The sequence below is a fragment of the Cuculus canorus genome, chromosome 14, assembly GCF_017976375.1.
Source record: "Cuculus canorus isolate bCucCan1 chromosome 14, bCucCan1.pri, whole genome shotgun sequence".
NCBI lineage: Eukaryota > Metazoa > Chordata > Aves > Cuculiformes > Cuculidae > Cuculus > Cuculus canorus.
The window spans coordinates 8,200,286-8,219,529 of NC_071414.1; the positions used below are offsets into that span (position 1 = coordinate 8,200,286).

At 36.0% G+C, this 19,244-nt stretch overlaps 1 protein-coding gene across 2 annotated transcripts in view; it reads left to right on the forward strand.

Moving 5' to 3' along the window:
• Window positions 1–19,244, forward strand: part of GABRB2 (gamma-aminobutyric acid type A receptor subunit beta2) — a 155,911-nt gene that overhangs the window by 119,894 nt on the left and 16,773 nt on the right. For both annotated transcript variants that reach the window (XM_009565043.2, XM_009565045.2), the window contains exons 8-10: window positions 10,996–11,133; window positions 12,328–12,480; window positions 13,607–13,851. In XM_009565043.2, coding sequence (XP_009563338.1) covers window positions 10,996–11,133; window positions 12,328–12,480; window positions 13,607–13,851 — 536 coding nt within the window. The remainder of the gene's footprint in view (window positions 1–10,995; window positions 11,134–12,327; window positions 12,481–13,606; window positions 13,852–19,244) is intronic.

Here is a 19,244-nt window from a genome sequence, read left to right on the forward strand (position 1 = left end):
AGATAATATGAGGTCTTGAATACTGCAGGTAAGGACAGGATAATATTCCAGAACATTTCCTTACATCACATTGCAAGCTAACTTACCTTAATGAATATTTGTCTAAATTGAACAAATGGCCTGGGCGTCAGACAGCAAGGCTTTCTTCTACATATTACATTCTCCTTGTGGCCTTAGAATTTTAACACAGCTATGGAATAATTAAGCAGAGTAGAGTATTAATGCTGTTTTATAAATAATGTTAAGGTTGGCAGATGTTGCTCATTTTTTCTCTGTAAGCTGATAGTGGGTTATGGGAAACTTAGATTTATAAGACCAAATGTTGTAAGGTATTAAAAATCAACTGATGCATGTGATGCTTTACTGATTAATTTGTTTGGATATACTCATCGCTTCTATTTCCAGTTTTGAAGAGAACAACTCTTAAATCGGCCGAAGTCCAACATACACAGTCTTCCAGTGAAATCTTCTCCTAAGAAAGAGACTTGGGAGATTCATTTACCTGTAGAAAACAATATGCAATGTCTGAGCCCCTTCATCATTTCCAGAGCATATGTAATTGTTTTGGACACTGATTTTCCCCTGCATGAATTTCCAAGTTACATAGGAAAATGACATAAAAGTGTAGGAATAAGCTCAAATCATAAGGGTAAGTATAGGTTGCGAGGATTAAATTAGTGGTAGGGTGCAAATATAAGTATGTTTTCCCCATGTGATTTTTGTCCTTAATGAAAGGGTGGACAGAGAAAATAATTTATCATTTACACCCACTCAATGTGGATGTACATTTTACTGTAAAACTTCTCTTCCTGGAACATGGTCTCTGCTCAAGAGTAGAAGACAGTTGCTAATGATGGTTTTCAAACATCAGCAACAGTCTTCAGTTTTATTTAAAAGGTAGGGTTTAGGGTGTTTTTATCAATCTCCAAAACTAACTTTTTGGAATACAGTTGAGAAATTCAGTATATGTTTGCATCAAAGTACAAAAAATTGTTCCCTCTGCGCGCAAGTTGGATCTTTAATATTATACAAAATATAACACTACTTTCAAATTAAATCACTACTTATACATGTGCCTCATTTAAAAACACGTAAGAGATTTCATATTTGATTCTTTGCTTGATGAGACGACCATGTAAAATCTACTCCATTTTTAGCCATTTTGTAAGTATGTCCTTATTAATACAAGTATTTCCTCAAATCTGCAAATTAGATACCACCAAATTAATTTGCTCAGGTACACACAAGCATGGCACTAGAAACTTGCCGAGCGGAGACTAAGGACAGGCTGAAAGGGGCTGATTAGGTTGAAAATACTGGCAGGTCTTCGAAACTGGTTGAGGAAATGCACTGTGGACAGAATGAGGCCAGGGTAATAGCGTAGGACCAGAATGATGGTTTATACTGCCTCGGGTATTTGTGGCTTCCTTCTGCTCATTCAAAACAACCCTTCTCATGGGCGGTATTGCCCTCGCTGTGCTCAGTAAGATTATCCACTTGATATGGGCTGCTTATGCGAAAAAAATGTACTGTAGATCTTTTAAAAGATCCGTGAAGTCAATAATTCGTTTTTATGCTCTACATGTTTAATTATTCAGTCCCTAGGAAACAGATGACCAGAACACCGCACAAATCCACTACAAGTATTATGGGCAAACAATGCTCTTGTCCACCTGTTTTGTTTATGGATTTTATATAATGATCCAGTTTTTATTTAGGTGATGCATGGTTCATTTACTAAGTTTTGTTCAGGTGAGAATTTTTAGCCCTGTCTATTAAATATGTGCACTTAATTAAAATCCTTTAACACTAAAGGTTTTTGGGCGTGGGGGAAGGTTCAAGTTAGCCTTGAGTAGTCCCTTGACTTTCTGAGGTAATCTTCAATATCCATATCACAGTTCAGCTTCATGGGAGGTGTACTTCCTTTCTTACTAAGGTTAAATCTAGTGAGCTAGGTGAAACAAACGTTTTTTCTGTAACCAATTTTCAGTGCCAAAGCATGGGATTGAAGATATTTATTCTTTTTATTTAACTTTGACTTGATGTAATGGCCTTAAATGTGGAAGACAGTAGTTATGAATGGTGCAGTAACATTTGCTTAGATCTCGAAACATAATAAATACTTTATATTTTCACTTTGTATATTGCTCTGGAAAAAAAGCCTGTTGTCTGCTTACACCTGATTGCACTTGTCTTTTCAAAATTATTATTTTCACTTGAGTTCTGTTCATTTTGTGATTCAGTGGCATTGAAGGAGATCACTTAAGAATTGATGTATTCATTTTTATCATATTTACATCAGCTGCGGTCTACATTTAAAGAGCAATTTGTAATTTCTGCCTAAATGTTGCTTTCTTCAGCAACAATTTATATTATCCTCCTGATTTTATATCACTGTTTCCTACTTCATCCTTGAAGATCTGCTTTTATGAGAAATGAAAGTAAGTTTCATAGTTCTTCTGTGTAGCTGATAATCAAACTGAGCTTGGAGAGAATAGACCATTATACTGGGTGTCTCACTATTCGGCTTCACAGTTTTCTACCATACTCTACTTTTAATTACAAATTAAACTAAGTTTTGGTTTTATTCCCACTCATTAAAATGTCTCTTACGTATAAGATAATTTGTCATGTTTAATACAGTTACTTGCGTGTTCAGAAACTTCCCTTTTATGTGCTGCGTTTGATAGGGAATTAATATTATTGCAGAATTGTAATGTATACTGATCTACTTTTTGAAACGTACAGGTTGAGGGATTGTTTTCTTTATAATTTTACTATTAGTGCAAGTGAGAAATAAGTATGTTTAGTGCTGTCTTTGTCAGCAACAGTTGCCGCTTATGTTTTCATCACATAATGTTTTCTTAGTGTCACCCATGCTATGCTAAAATCCCCTTCAAAGGTGATGCAGACTTAATCGATGTGCAAAACTGACATATCTTTGTGAACTTTATACTCAGAAGAAGTCCACTGCTGAATGAAGTAAATGGATAAGATAATATAAACTGTGACAGAACTACGGAATAGGGTATTTCTAGGTATGGTACGAAATGTGCATGGTTACCTAACATTTTGTTTGCCCACAGAAATCAGACGTGTAATTCTAATGGTGAGAGAAATCCCTGAACTTTAGATATTTAAAAAAATAGAAGTTGACCATATGTATTTTTCATTCTTGTGTCTGGGATATGCTTAATACATAAACATAGTATTCTCTGCAGGAAACACCAAACACGAATGAATGATGGAGATCAGAAGAAAAAGATGAAGACCATTCTTGCATGTGATATGCGAATTCCCACAGATCTGGGAAGAATTTGTTCTCCAAGCTACACAGAGAGGTGCTGGAGTATAGTGCTGCAGGGACTCGCACTGGCTGCACTGGTGCCCAGTTATTGCTGGAGTCTCACAATATAATTCTGATGACACAGCACCCACTTTGGGCTAATTAGGCGTCATTAGCTTCGTATCACTAAGCACCACTGTGCTGCATATACTCATCTCTCTGTTACGTGAGGGACACTTAGACTTGCAAGATCTCCACGGTGTTGAATCTAGTAACTTTTTAGATCTTTCATACCGGTGGGAGTAACTGAGCTTATGGAAGCTGAAAGATCACGAGAGATTTCCAAGTTCCAGGAGCTAGAAGATTTTTGAATATTATTACACTGATATAGTTCTCCCTGTCTGTTCCTAATCTGTCTTTCTTTTCCTAGAAGTATTGCAACAGTGGAAATTTACTTATGAAAGCATTTTGTGAGAAGTGTCCTAAAGTACAAATAATTTTCATTTAAATCATTGGGGTAAAAAACAGCGATTACATTTTAATGGGTCGTGCCAGGGCACCTGTTGTGTAAGTTACCAGGCTTACTGCAAGCAAGAATCCGCCTGAAGTGCCTACATGAAAATTAAACTTGGTTCTGCTAACACCATGAAAAGCTTACTCTGAGCCCTGAAATCAATTTTGTAATTTCACTTGTCTATCAAAACACCTTTTTTTAATAGCTGTAAACTGTCTTACGTTAGTTACAGAGTCACATTTCTTTCTTCCCTTCTTTCTTCTTTCCACCCCACTCTTTCCAGTAAGAAATCATTTGTACAGCTTGAATATAATTGGGTTTTTAGAATGTTACCAAGATAATCTAAAAATCAATACGGTTTTGCTGTGGTCAGGAAATTGTACATCCTCTTTTGTATCCAAATCCTTGGAACCTTAGGGCAAAATGTCTTTGAAGTGAAATGTAAAAAAAATTTAATGTTTTATGCAAAAGACAGAATTTGGAGGGAGTGAGAAAATTGGAGAGAGAAACAAGTATGATGTGCTTTTTCCAGTTTCTCTGATGCCGAATGTGTTCAGCAGTACACAAACTCTGACTTTCCTTCTCCCCTTTGTATAACCCTGTTTGATTTCAGTGTGTGGTAACTTGCATTCTCCCTAGCTTTGAAATTCTCTACAAATTCCAAGGCACTTCTTTTTCTTTTGAGTATTTTTGAATTAATAAGTAGATGGTGAAGAATGAAGTGATGCAGTGAACCAAGTTGGAGTGTTCTGAAGAGGGTTGGAATTTCAAAATATGTTTCGCATGTTACTTATGATTTTATAAGTAATTCTGCTGTTTGCTCTTTGCAAATGCAAAACTACTGAAGAAATTCTTGAAAAAGAGTAACTTGCTGCTTCTGTGTTTAGAAATAAGTAAAATGCATTTATATTGCTATGAAATGCATTCCATGATCTGTCATATAAACAGCATTAACCATTTATTTAATTAACCATTTTTGTATAGCATTCATCTCTTGGTACAAGGCCTGTAGGTATCAGGTTTCTTAATTAGTCTCATAGTCTATGACCTGAATTTAAATAAATTAATATATCTTAAGACTGTCAGCTAAGAGTATTTTGTATATTCTTAATCAAAACGCTCAGTCTGGTATAGATAGCCATCAGTTCTCTCCATTTTATTTTGGGAAGCTGCTATATTGTGAGTAGCTAGGCAAAGAAAATCGAATTGATAGCAGCAGAGATATCTAAGATTAAGTAGCTTGGTCCTCATTCTATACTTATGATTCCATAGTTTTTTTGTGTGTTGTAAAATAATGCTGTGATTATTTTTCAAGAGTGCTGTGTGTATAATACAACTATGGTATTCTTCACAACTTATTTGCTCTTCTTCTTCTAAATAGATGCTTTATAATAGTATTTGGTACCTGCTGAATTCTCATCTGTTTTGTGTTGGTGAGCAAAAAGTGAATACCTCAGGTGATCAGAAAGATTGCACAATGCCAGCTGAGCCTCCAGACCCACTGAGCAAGAATCTTTTTGAAGTGGCCAAATGATGCTTTTTGTACTTCCATGCTGACAATGTCCAGAATGGCTGGTAGGAGATGTAACTAGAGGGACACTTTATTGGATAACCTTGAGCAGACGGGGTTAGGATTAAGACAGTTCCCTACAGGATCTTCCTGTATCATTGTTGATGCTGAAATAGGTTTCCTTAGCTTAGATGCAGTGCTGATTTTATGCATGTATTGCCCAGTGCTGTTCCAGACATGCTCAGACATTTGCTGATGGTTCAGAGCAGAGTGAGGTTGATGCATGGCTCAAAATTGCCTTTATGTTTTAGCCTCATTTTCAGACTGGTTTGTCTGTTTATGTCAGTTTTTTTCCACAAATCATCAAATGTCTCTTTAGTCTCCAGCTGCTACCGTAGTATGAGTAATACAGACACCTGAATTCCTACATCGTGTGCGCACTGTAGATGTGTATGTATCGATCTAAAATAAAGCCCAGGTGCTGTGTAAAGGCAAAAGAACTGTGAGGCAGTGAATCCCCTTGATAAATCTTGAGGGTTTTAGTGAACTCGGCTTGTTTTTTTTCCATTGCGTGGTATTTCTGGTAACTCATGTTTCTATTCTCTCATGTTTAGACAGTAATGATGCGGATTTCATTTTAGGTTGTTTGTATTTAAAGAATTTCAGAATTTTGACTTCTCTTTAAATAGACTGGAAAAAGGAGGCGGGTTTATAGTTTCTGTACAAAGAGGCTTTTATTTTATATTCTACTAGTTTATTTTTCTTCTACAGTGCTTCATCATCTGTCATTCCTTGGAAGTACAGGGAATGATAAACTCCCTGTCCATGTTAATGGCAGTTGAGACTGCTTTGCTTCTCTCACGGTTGGTGCCATATTACCAGGACAACGTATTGATTTGGTTGACTGCTGAAGTGTGATGCATGGCAGAAATGAGAAATTGAACTTTCTGCATGTGAAGTAAATCGTGCTGCTGATGATATATAAATGATTTAGGGAGAAGCAATCAATCAGATCCTCTCTTCTGGCAGCAATGCTAGACTATGTTATAAATAGTAAAACAACAGTTCTTTTACAATCTGAATCAAATAGCATTTTCTGCTAAACTCAGATCCTTGCAAAAATGACTTGAGGCATGTTAGTATGCTTTACTTTCTGCATTACCATGATCAGATAATTTAGAAATATTGAATTGACATTGATTAATTCTGCCTTGTTTTTGTCAAGAGCCGCAAATTATTCTTTCTAGACTGCTTATTACTGTTTTAAATTGGTAGGTCTTTAAATAACTTTTACTTATAAGTAGAATTGTTTTGAGTCCCAAATACCTGCAGATAGAGATTATTATTGCCACAGACAGTTGGACTTAAATATCTGTAAAATATCCACTTGAGACACGAATAGGCCCATTCTCTCTTCTGGCAGATGTTTTGTGGACATTAGGTTTATATGTAATTATATTTCAGTACTTTAGCAGTACACAATATCATTCATTTGCAGATGATGGTAACGTTCTTGTCTCCCCTTCTCCGTGTTACGAAATGAATGGGATAACTTATGCTTCTTGGAAAGAGAGAGAAGTATTTTAATGAAATCTTACAGACCTCTTGAACTACTTGTTATCCATACCTGCTAACAAGTCTTATCATTCAGTGTCAAAAGTTTCAGCTTAGCATTTCCCCAGTACCTTAAGCAGCAGAGAGTTCAAACTTTTGGGTGTGATTTGCAAAGTAGTTCTTGGTATTTGCTTAGTGTTAAGGCTGTGAGAATACAGGGAGAAGCTTAACCACATCTTCCTGGTAGAATGGGAACGCTGGTGCCTTTGGCAGTCCATTGGAACATAAATCCTGGAGTTCTTTCCTACGTGAACCCTGATAAGATTAGAGGATTCAGAGCCAAACGATGTGTAGGCAGTTAGGCAGAGAAGTTCTACTAACAGATGTTCTAACAAAACATACATTATTGTATTTTCTCTTACATAAAAGAAAAAGTCGTTTTTTTTCTTGCCGTAACTTATTTTAGTATTTGTTTTGTCAGAAAGAAAAATAAAAGATTGATTAGCTCTGAAGTTTAGTAGTTAAATTATCTCAACACTAAATAGATTACTTTGATTAATCCTATTAAGTTCAGTAGTAGTTGAATCCAGAGCTTGCTGTTGGAGGGCATGATAAATTTGAGACAGAACATCAAACTCAGCAGTATCATGAAGAATGAATGAACATCCACAACAAGGTATATAATATTATTCTTTCTAAACTCTCTAAACATGTTCTTTTATTTTTTTAATACCACAGCCAATATATTAATTTTTCTTGATTTTATTTTGTATTTTAGATTATTTTTGTCTCTGAAAGCCTAGAGTGAGACTTGATGAATATAAAGTGGTGATAGACAAGGAAATATGAGTAAGCTGTCTGCCTTTTTTTGAAGATAGGCTTGTGACCAAAAAAGTAAAAGATATCATGACAACTTGATGAATTTCAGGTCTGCAGAAATGGCATGTTTCTCATACAATGTAATTCTTGATAAAATGACCAAAGAACTACTGCACTGGATGAAGGATTTGTGCTTCCCACCAATACTGAAACAAATGTGTTCCTTTCAAATGTCTTATTGAAGTGGGCCTTTCTTGCCATGAACACAGTCGTTAATAGCCTCCATCCATGTACCACTGATCTTCCTTTAAGAGGACCTTTTAAAGCAAATGAAGCTTATCTAGTGGTACTGAAAATCTGGTATCCTGCAGAGAATAGGAACAACTTATCAACAGCCAGTGCTAACATTAATTTCCCGTCCCGTCAAACAACTGCTTCTCCACTGGGAGAAGGTGCATCAATATGTGGAATGGTCCTGTGTACATCACAGAAAGGGCAGAGAGACTTCTTTCCATGCAGTATTTGGGAACATGACAACAGCTTTTGTTATTAGGAGATTCGGATTATAAGTAACAAAGTCTGTTTGCTGGAATACAGCTTTTACAGATATCCACTTGAGAACCAGAATGGGGCCAAGCAGGATGTGACATTCAAACCCACAACCCAGTGAAGAGGAGAGGAATTACTGAGGTGTTACATTAACAGTATTGGAGTCAGAACTCGATATAAACTTTTACTACAACAAGTAATGAGCATTAAAAAAAGCTAAATTAAAGAATAGGCTGCAGTTCGAAGGTTTTCAAGTTGAATTTCACAAGTCAAGTCTGTTAGTTCAGAAACTATAGTATTCTCAGTTATGTGGCTAAGTACAAGTATTCTTCATTTCTTAAAATGTTCAGTACTTAGAAGTGCCTCAGTACTTCGGTTTTTTTCAGCCGGAAAGAAGTTTTGAAGTATTGCACTCTTCCATTGTGTACTTTTTTTTATCTTTATGTTGTGGAAAAAATAAAACAAGTTTAGTGGTAGAAATGAGAGAGAGGGAAGGAGACTCATATAATTAGACAGTTTCAGAAAATGGTAATTAAGCAGCAAAATACATTGTTGCCTCATGAGAACAAAACAATTCCAGTTTCCTGGGTAAGTCTGTAATTTGATGCTTTTGAGATAATCTAATTGATGCTACAGAACGATTCAAAATCAGTTCTAGCAACAGTCTTGGCTGAACGAAGGATGCCTTGCTTAGCCATTGGAAATCATTGTGCTAAAACTATTCTTGTCTCTAAATACATCATGTCTTGGTCATCATGCAACAGTTTTGTGCTGTAAATATCGTCTGAGTCAATTCTATGTGGAGTGCTAAAAATTTTCCTGTGCAAAGCTGCAATAAGCGAAACGCAATGTTTAATCATATGTTGATCTTCATGAGACAGCTTCAAAGCTTATGAATCCTGATGATTAAAAATGCAGATTTTCATATATATTGTTGTATCACAAAGTGTAAAAAAAGCAACAGTTAAGTTGTGATGTCATGGTTAATGCTTGTTTGATTAGAGAGTCCTTTTAATGAAAAATAACAGTGATCTTTTCCCTTAACTTTTGAAGCTTATTTAGAAGAAACAAGCTTCTTTTTTCTTTGTTGATGTCATCAGGTAGAGCTGATGAACTTTAAGGTAAATGGAAAGATGGGTAAGAACTTATTTCACAGAAAATCTATTCTTTCATTGATTTTGTTGGCTGTGTCAGCAATTTAGAAAGAAGAGCAGATTCCATCTTGAATTCTTGATGAGCTGATCAAAACCTGTCCTATATGAGAGAGATGGCTATGATTCCTGAAATTAGCTTTCCATTTTCTGCCCTCAAACTACTTTAGATTTGCTGCTAGCTCCATGAAGAGCAGAATGAGAGAGTTGTGTCTGGAGTTGCTATCAGTATACTATAAGAATGTAACTACCAAAGTACTTTAAAACTTTCTGTGTGTTGGATATAGTTTTATGGTTGTTTCAGTGTTTTTACGGATTATTGGGTTCATATCTTTAAACTTACCTTCTCTACTGCTTTACACTTGGATTATACTTGGATTATCAAAAATTAATGATGCATGGAGACCGTTTTAGTTTCTAGGTAATCACAAAATGCACAATCTGCATTACTTCTTGGAATTAAGTGCTATTTGAGCACTCTAATATGATGTGTCATATAATTTTGTCCTTTGTCTGTGGGTGAGAACTTAAAATCAAGGTCAGATATATATAATTTTGTTATGTTAGTTTCCAAAAAGGTCATAGTCATTATTATATCTCTGAATTGTCTTTTTTTATATTCAATTTTCAGCAACAAAAGCCCATAAAAGGCTACAAGCCTTCATGGATGTTTTATTTCCTGGTTTAGTAGCTGATTTATTTCTGATGTCTACTGATCAGTTGTATATACCAAATCTGGGGTGTGCAAGTTAGCTGCCATTTGATGATCTCAGATTCATATTTCATGCATTTGTTTTATGACTGTGAACATGTTCTGTCTTTTGGGTTTTTTTGTGGATGATATGATTTTGTTGTTGTTGTTTTCCTGGGTGTGTTTTTGCCATCCAAAGCAATGGCTACAGTTGCATCTGCTACAGTTGCTTCTTACAAGGGTCTCAATGAATGTGGCTGTCTTTATTGGATTCAAGACATTATCAGAAAAAAGAATGGTGCTCATTTTCCAAGTAAGATCTAAAGGGTTTTGAACTCAAGTTTGTCCTTTTCATCTGTAGGAAGATTGTGAACTACATAGCACAGAGAGGAAATATGACAAGATAACTGTACGCGGCACTTCTCTCTTACCCATTTTACTCTCACTCGCCTCTTTCCTGTGCTGATCGTGGTGCTCAAGACAGAAAAGCATCTCTCCCAGGCCTCACTTGATGACCCCAGTCATGTTTCTGTTACCAGTGCCGATGTTTCAGCCCAGGGGCTGAAGTTACAGCAAACCCCACACTGTTTTATCCAGCCCTGGAATCAGAAGTTACCTTAAACGGATTGTACAGTTACCATTTATATAAGGCATGTGTGTAGTCTTCATTTGTTTTTAAAGGTTTGCTTTATGAATATATTGATATGTCTTTAAAAGAGCCCAAAGATGATACACCTAGGATTGCCATTTGAAATTCTATTTAGAATTACCTGTATCTGCCTATATGTTTGTATCTATTATGTTATTAATGGTTTAGTTTTAGAAAAAGATTTGAAGTTATTTTCTGAGTTAATTCTCTGGTCTCTTCTCCATCATGTCAGAAGTGATGTGTATCTTAACTGTTTACTCCTGTTTTTATAGATGGCTATACAACCGATGACATTGAATTTTACTGGCGTGGGGGTGATAATGCAGTCACAGGAGTGACAAAGATTGAACTGCCACAGTTCTCCATTGTAGACTACAAGCTTATCACCAAGAATGTTGTTTTCTCTACAGGTTTGTGGAGGGGAAGCTAAAAAGGGAATTCACTGGGAAGACTTTTAGGAATGGGTTAATTCTTAATGTGCAGTTCAGGTTCTGAGTAAGAATTTTAGAAACAGGAATAAATTAGAGCAGCCACTGTGAATTTTGAAGGGAGCAGGTTTTATTACAGCTTTCACAGTGTAAAGTCATCACTTATTAACATATGAAGAGGATACAGTTGTCTGTCATGTTAAGGTTCCATCAAATAAGCTGTATTTTCTGTTTTCCTGTGAAAACTGATTAAGCCACTTATACACCTCAGCATCCTAAACCCAACAAGAAGTAATCCAGCCTTTAGGAAATTTAGGAATGTTTCTGTCTCTATTTCTAGATATTCCTTGTACCAAACTCTGAATGTATTAGACTAATTGTTTTGTCTTTGCTGTAAAGCCTTTAAAATCCTTGTTCTACAGGATGTGTAGTTGAGCCTATGCTGGCAAGCATATGACATTCTGAGGGCTGAAAACATGCTTTGTGTGGAGGAGTAGCGAATAAGATAAAATAAAAAGCAAGACAAGAAACAACTAGAACATTTCAATAGCTTGTTAAATCACTCAAGAGAGATGAGTTGGGTCAGGCTTTTACGATGTGGTTTTCTTTACCTACTTGAGAAAGCTGCTAGGTGTATTTAAAAAAAAAAATCTTCAAAGCTCACTTTATAGATATGGGTAGAAATCATCTTTGGAGAAGCATAGAAAGACATTGTGCATCCCAAATTTTTCAAAACCAAACAGAAATGGGACTTCAACAGTGATCTCTAGGCACCTATTTCAACAAGTGTTTCATGCACTAAAGTATTTCTGGTGTCCAGTGACAAAGGGCAAATGTTGCGTTGCTTGGTGAGAAGGTTAAAATCAGGGTTACACAAGTAGGCATACCACAGCTTGTCAGGAGAGAAGAAACCTTTCTATAATTTGATGCTCTCAAATGTATTTGGCTGTGGGTTGTTGAATGTTATGGTTACCAGCAGATACACACTTAGAGCATCCTTGTACCCCTAAATTATTTAATCCCAGTTCTTGGTAGATATTCTGCACCTGATTATCCTGGATCTTTCAAATCTTTGTGTACTCTGTATTGCATGGAACAATAAAATCAAAATGACGGAAAAATGTTTTTTGGGCTTTATGCAAGTTAGTTATGGCCATACCAAATATTCTCTTTTAGGTGCCTACCCAAGGCTGTCTCTCAGCTTTAAACTTAAGAGAAACATTGGTTACTTCATTCTGCAGACCTACATGCCTTCTATTCTGATCACTATCCTGTCCTGGGTTTCCTTCTGGATTAATTATGATGCTTCAGCTGCGAGAGTTGCTTTAGGTAGGCATTTTTACACATCTCATGCAGTGTGCGTTAGCTGAATGCTTTTACTTCTGGCCTAGTGGATAGTGCATGATTTGAAAATCAAATCTGTTAGATCTTTTTACGTCTAGCTTGTTAAGCTTTGTATTATTCAAATCGGCATATAAATAATGACAATTTAAATAAAAATTAAAGTGATTTCATGTCTGAATTAGCTAACTGTATAATCATTGTAACCAGAATTAGCCTAATTGTCTCAATGTTTTCTGTTGTTGTTTTACTGCCTTTTCTTCTCCAAAGAGAGTGCATTTAGTTTGCTTTTTGCCCATGGTGGTCCAGGGTGCACATACAACACTGTATTATGGATTAGAAATTGCTTTTCCTTTCAGGTATGAATTAAATAAGGTTTTACTGGGGTTGTATAGCAAACTTCTCCTTAAATTGACTGCTTTTTTCCTTACTGTTACCTTACATTCTAAAAGAAAAGCCATTTCCCTAATTAATCTCTAGAACACTTTTCTATCTCATCATTTATCCCATGTGTTTATTTATACTGCGCCCCTCATCAGAGGATGCAGACATGCTGCAAAACTAAATGAGTATCTATTGCCAAATTTTGTGTGAATCGGACAGATTCTTGCCACTACAGGCCTCATATAGATCAAATAAGTAAATCACAATAAAAGATGCAATTGAGAATTTGATATTTTAGCTGTATAGAATACTACCTGATTGTTACCAGGCCTTTTTGTGTAGTGTTTTTCCATAAGAATTCAAGACTGCAGACATCCTGAAAATGATGAAGGAAAGGAAGATAACAGTGACTCTAGGCTGGTAATTTTAACTGGGACTTGTTAGAGAAGGATACAGTTTAGCTAGTTAAAAACGTACTCATAGAATCCAACTACTGGGTTTTCTTGTTTGTCTGAATGCAATTTATTAAAGAAGTAATCTTTTATGCTGTACAAAAAATTGAAAACAAAGATATAGAGAATATGGAATATAGACAGAGGTTGGGGATTGGATTTTTTTCCACTGGGAAAAAATATCTAATAGAATTTTCCAGCTCTAGCTTTTCAGTATTAAGTTATGATAGAAAATTAAAGTTAATTCAGTCAATAGACCTGTCAATTCTTTTTTCCAGGAATCACAACTGTGCTCACAATGACAACAATTAACACCCATCTTCGAGAGACTCTTCCCAAAATTCCATATGTGAAAGCCATTGACATGTACCTTATGGGATGTTTTGTCTTCGTTTTCATGGCTCTGCTGGAGTATGCTTTGGTCAACTACATCTTCTTTGGCAGGGGACCTCAGCGTCAAAAGAAGGCGGCAGAAAAAGCTGCCAGTGCCAACAATGAGAAGTTGCGAATGGATGTCAATAAGGTAAATTGAAATGGGGATATATTTTTAGCATTGCCACAGGAAGGCAGACTTTCGTTTCTGCCAGGCAGAGCTTTAAAATGTAATTTCATATAGAGTATGAGTGGAGTGGGATTATTATGATCTTGTCTTAGCTCTGCACCTAAGCAAGGAATGCTGCCCTCTAGCCTGGAAAGCTGAATGATGTTTTTCTAAATTATGCACTCAATTAAGCTGTACTGTGAGATATTTTCTAAGTCAGGATATAGAGTTAAATGTCTAATTTGTTTCTAACGGAACAAATCCAAAATGATGGCTGTAGCTGGTATTCTAGTAAGAGCTGTATGGAATGTTGGAAAACAAGCGTAAGTTTAATCTGCTTCCATAAATCTTTCAGATGAGATGGATAAGAAATATTTGCCACGGAAGTGTTTAAAATCTGGAAAAGGTTGTATATTTTCAACATACAGTGGCCCAGGACGCTGTTGAGACTAACCCAGAAACTGCTCAGAAATAAAGTATAAGCTTGTTGTGCACTTAATTTTGAATCTAAAAATGATCTCCTAGGGGTGGAGAATTGAGGCAGAACATATATTTGCCAAGATACACAATTCTGGAAAAAAATATCCATTATGCTTAATGAAAAGGGAGCATTTATCATAAAGCATTTGTCGTTTTTCACTGTGACCATTTTGGATTAGTTTCACACAGTGGCAAATCTGGGCTGAATGCTAAAATGTACTCAGTGCGAAATGTATAAACTTTTATACACATGCAAAATTGGAAAGTTAAATAAAGCTAATGTTTGGGGTTGTTTGGCGTGGGAAGCTTTTTGAATTTGTAATTTGGCATGATACTCCAAGGGGAAAAAAAAAAATCAAAATCAGAATTTAAAAAAAAATCCAAATCAGAAAAAAAACCCCAAGTGGTTATTTATGAGGTGGAAACAAAAATTTCATACAGCTCTAGTGGTGAAATTTCATATATTTGTTCAGAACTTGTACACTACCATAGTGTGCCTGCAGAGAGAAGATTATTTTGTTCTGGTTTTGCTGGAAAAACAAAAATCCATCACCTGTTGATAGCATAAAACAGTTTTATTGATTATAGTTTATAGTCTTTTAAGATGGAGGATTATATTGTCGTGACTCAGATTTCACCTACTCATGGATTTATTTTTTTTCTTTTTAATTTGAGAGAAACATGAATGATGGTAAATGCATAATGATGAGTTTAGTTATAATGTTATGGTACCATAGGACACATTTTAGTATTGTAAAGTTCATGAAGACTCTGCAAAATCTTTTTCTTTCTATTGGGGATGTTTCAGCAATGTAAAAAAAAAATTGCAAGCTTTTATTTACTTTGTCAAGTTTGTTTTTAAAAGATCGGTTTCCTTTTAAACACTCAAAGTTATTAACTTAGAAATGCTGTAGGTAATTTTATGAGACTGGATCTGGTTTTTACTTGAAGTCTTTGCTTCAACATCAATGGAAACTGAAGTTTCGTAGGTGTCAGAGTATCTCCCTAGCTGAGATCTGGTTTTGTATACTGTTTCATTTGGAATATTTTCAATATAATTGTTCATACAATGAATCTTTCAGGCATGTAACAGAATAGCCAAAGTCTAATGGCAAATTGCTAATCGTAAATTAGAATGTGAAAGCAGATTTCCATGAAAACCTAAGTATTTTAGAAATGAGAGCAAAGGAACACTCCCATCTCTAATTAGCATCCAACATTGAAGGACTATTTTTACAAAGTATGAGTATTCTTGTGTAACATTACTAGATTTTTCTTGTGTCACTACATGGAATACTATGGATTTGTGTTTGTGATTTCAAATGCTATGTGAGAAAAGATTAATGCTATGAGTAATAAACCTCAAAACATGAAGATGAGAATTTTTATACAGCTCTGTTACTGCCTTCAGCGCAGACGTTGTAAAAAAGATGGATGAATAGTTATTGGAACTGCTGCTTGTGATGCAGCATCTTTTATACATTTTATACCAGCAAATCTGTACTAGACTTCTGTAGATTCCAACACCAATTTTTGTAACAGTCTCTTACAACTTTCCTGAACAGCAAAAGATGGTGACAGGTGCTGATTAGTCCTTCCATGTGCAACTACTTGTAAAATCAAAGTAGAAGTTAATACACACTGCCTTTATACTGTTGGATTCTCTGGTATGGAGAGGTTCCAGGGCAGGCACAGACATTGGTAGTCTTTCTATTTTTGCCCAGCATTATTCAGAAGATACTAAAGAGCCTAGAAAACAGTAAGGAAACACTGTTCTTCCATGACTGTGCTATCTGCTGAATCCAGTGTAATCCCTTGGAGATTTGGTGTGGTGACTCAGGTGAAGAAAGTCCTCTTTTTTCCATTTGGTCAAACACCACCAGGCTGGTTGCAGAGCTTTGTCTGGGCTATTCCAAATAAAAATGTGGCCAAATCCTTCTTTCAATTTCATATTGTATTAGTGTCAAATGCTTGGATGTGGTGGGTTTACTTTGGTTTTTAGAATTATAGGATTATAGAATGGTTTGCAAGGGTTTTGCAGTTAGCGGGGGCACCAACTAGATAAGGTTGCTCAGAACTCCATCCAACTTGACCTTAAATGTTTCCAGGAATGGAGCATCTACCGCCTCTCTGGGCAAGTTCAGTGTTTTACTGCCCTCATTGTGAAGTATTTATTCCTTATATCTAGTCTGAATCACCACAGAAGATAATTTGACATAATCCCTCATTTTCAAAGATAGTTGACTCTGTTTGGGGTAAAGGGAAGGAAGAGAAGGAATTGGGCCTATGTCTTGATTTTCTTCTTGAATTCTGAAACCTGAGTAATGAAATCATGGAGAAATTTAAGGGACAAAGCTCAAGGAAGAGTCATACTCAGTTGCCAGCAGATACATTATCACAGATGTGTTGAATCATACCAAACGCTCTCAATTTTCTTTGCAGTGACTGGAGGTTAAAATGCCTGTGTATATGATTGTTCCACTCTTGAAGCTTCTCAGGCTGCATTGAGCAGTTTATTCCTTTACTCTAACTCATCATCTTTTGCCTTTTTTGAGGCTAATTGTACTCTTTGTAAGCAGTCATGTAGTTGCTTACAGGCAAATCACTGGCTTTATTCTCGCTCTAGGCATCCTTCATTTATTTGAGATAGCATTCACATCATTTTCACACCTCTCTTTTCAAGCCTATCATCTTATCTTCCATTATTTCTTCGAATGCCTTTATTATCTGTATCTCAAGTTTTTGGTTCTCTTCTGTTCTGAACGTGTAGTACTGCAAGTTTATATGTAAGGACACATGGACTGGGAGTGTTGTATTTCTGCCTGAAGACGTAATATGTGTCATTAACTATGTTATATATGCTCTTAAGCCATTGTTATGTGTATTTATTCTGAGGACTTTTCTGTTTTAAGTAGGAATGTTGGCTGTCATCAGCATCCTTTTGATCCTTCTTGGGCATGTTTCGTGCTGTCTTTATTTTAGACTCAAGGCACTAATCTAATACTTGGTCTGTGCTTCTTCCAGATGATTAGGAGGTAGGGCCAAATTCTAACCTCTGGCTTCACAGTATCTTTCAGCTGGCTGTCTTCCTGTGGCTAATTGTACATATATTGGAGACATGTCTGTCTTCACTTTGAAGACTCTCTGTTGAAGGCCTTATTGAAATCCATAAATTTCATCTGCTATTTCTGTGATCACTGAAAGAAGGTCTGGAAGGATTTGGTCTAGAAGTCTATGAGGCTTTTTTTCTTCTAAATGTAATTCTAGGTTTCATTTCCTATTGGGATCCAAGGGGGCAGGAGGAGGGAAACAAGCTGTTGTCATATAACCTTTCAAGTTTTCTGCCTTATGAAGCCTGACTTTGTCTTCTAGAAGATGATTAGCCTAAGCAGGATCTCAGTGTAGAGCCTAGTACAACTGATGCAGCTCCCCAGCCATTTTAATGTACTTAATTTCTATTATTGCAGTTCAAAAAGATGAGCTGCTTGGTGCTCTCTCAGCAATGATTTATTCCCCATAAGTTTCTTCCAGAATCCAGTAGCTAAGGTGTTTTTGATGGATTTTTAAATTTTCTTTTTCATTGTTGGATCCAGTCATGTTACTTTAGATGTTTCCGTTGCAGAACTGTGGCTTCGATGGACTGACTGATGCTGATCACTGTGATATGTCTGATGCATCTTCTAATCTCTCTGTTCAGGATTTACAGTCTCATCACCTCCCAGGCTTTGTATGTTCAGTATAATTTCCTGTTTTCTTAAATTCCCAGACAACCTGCTGCTTTCCTGCTGTTGTTATGTCTTTTGGATTCATGGCTGTATTTTCCACAGTTGTTCATCTAACTCATGTGATCCAAACCGCTACATTCATTAATTGATTCCTCTGGAGGTGCAAGTAAGGTGAAAATGCTTTTCAATATCAATGGTATCTGTGTATTTGTTATTCTGGATAGATCAGAAAACCTTCATTACGGTTATGTGGTAATCTAATGGAAACCAGAGTGTCACTGTAAAGGCCATGGTAAATGTACTGGGCTGAATGAGAGGCTGATTCTTCTTCCTCTGTAAAGAAGTGCTTCTTGCATCTTGCCAACTGTACAATTGACAAAGGGTGATAATAGTGGAGAAGCAGCTGAATGCCATCCTCTTCCAAAACAACAGAGACTGGAAGTTTATCAGGCAGCAGAGATGATTCTCGCTGTGAGTATTTGTATCAGTTCCTACATCAAGGCTCTTGTTAAACAGAGGTCTACAGATCCATCTCTTGATGGTGTACCTTGTCAGTCTTTACTTGCACATCAGTATGATTTGCTTATTAGGATATTAGCAAGAAACAGGATGTAATACTTGCATTTTTTCAACCCAGATATCAAACCTTATAGAGGCATTACCATATAATGATTTGGTGTTTTCCATTTTCAGTCCTATCTTTCCAAATCTTACGTCTTTGTTGTTCAGGTAGTGTTTAAATTATTTCTAAATTATTTTTTTTCTTTTTTAGTTAAGTCATCTAGGTTTAGGACAGTTAATTATTGCAGATTAACATTTCTTATATAAAAATTGTTTGTTATTTTCTTTCAAAGTAATTTGATTTGCCACTTCATAGAAGTAGCATTATGTTTTGCAATTATACATCGTTGGATGTGGCTTTGTAATGTATACAGTTGCAGTAATATTTGAAACGGAGACGTTTCCAACCTAGCTCAAAACACAGAGACTGCAGGTGTACGGACTATATACCTGACATACATGATAATGTAAGTCACATAAATAAAACTCTACCTCTAATTTTGCAGTCGTGCCGTTGTTATTGTGAGCATTAATAAAGTAATTTCCCTCTGGAGAAGAGAGGAAAAATGTCAGGATATTATGCAACACTTCCTAAAACTGTTTATACAG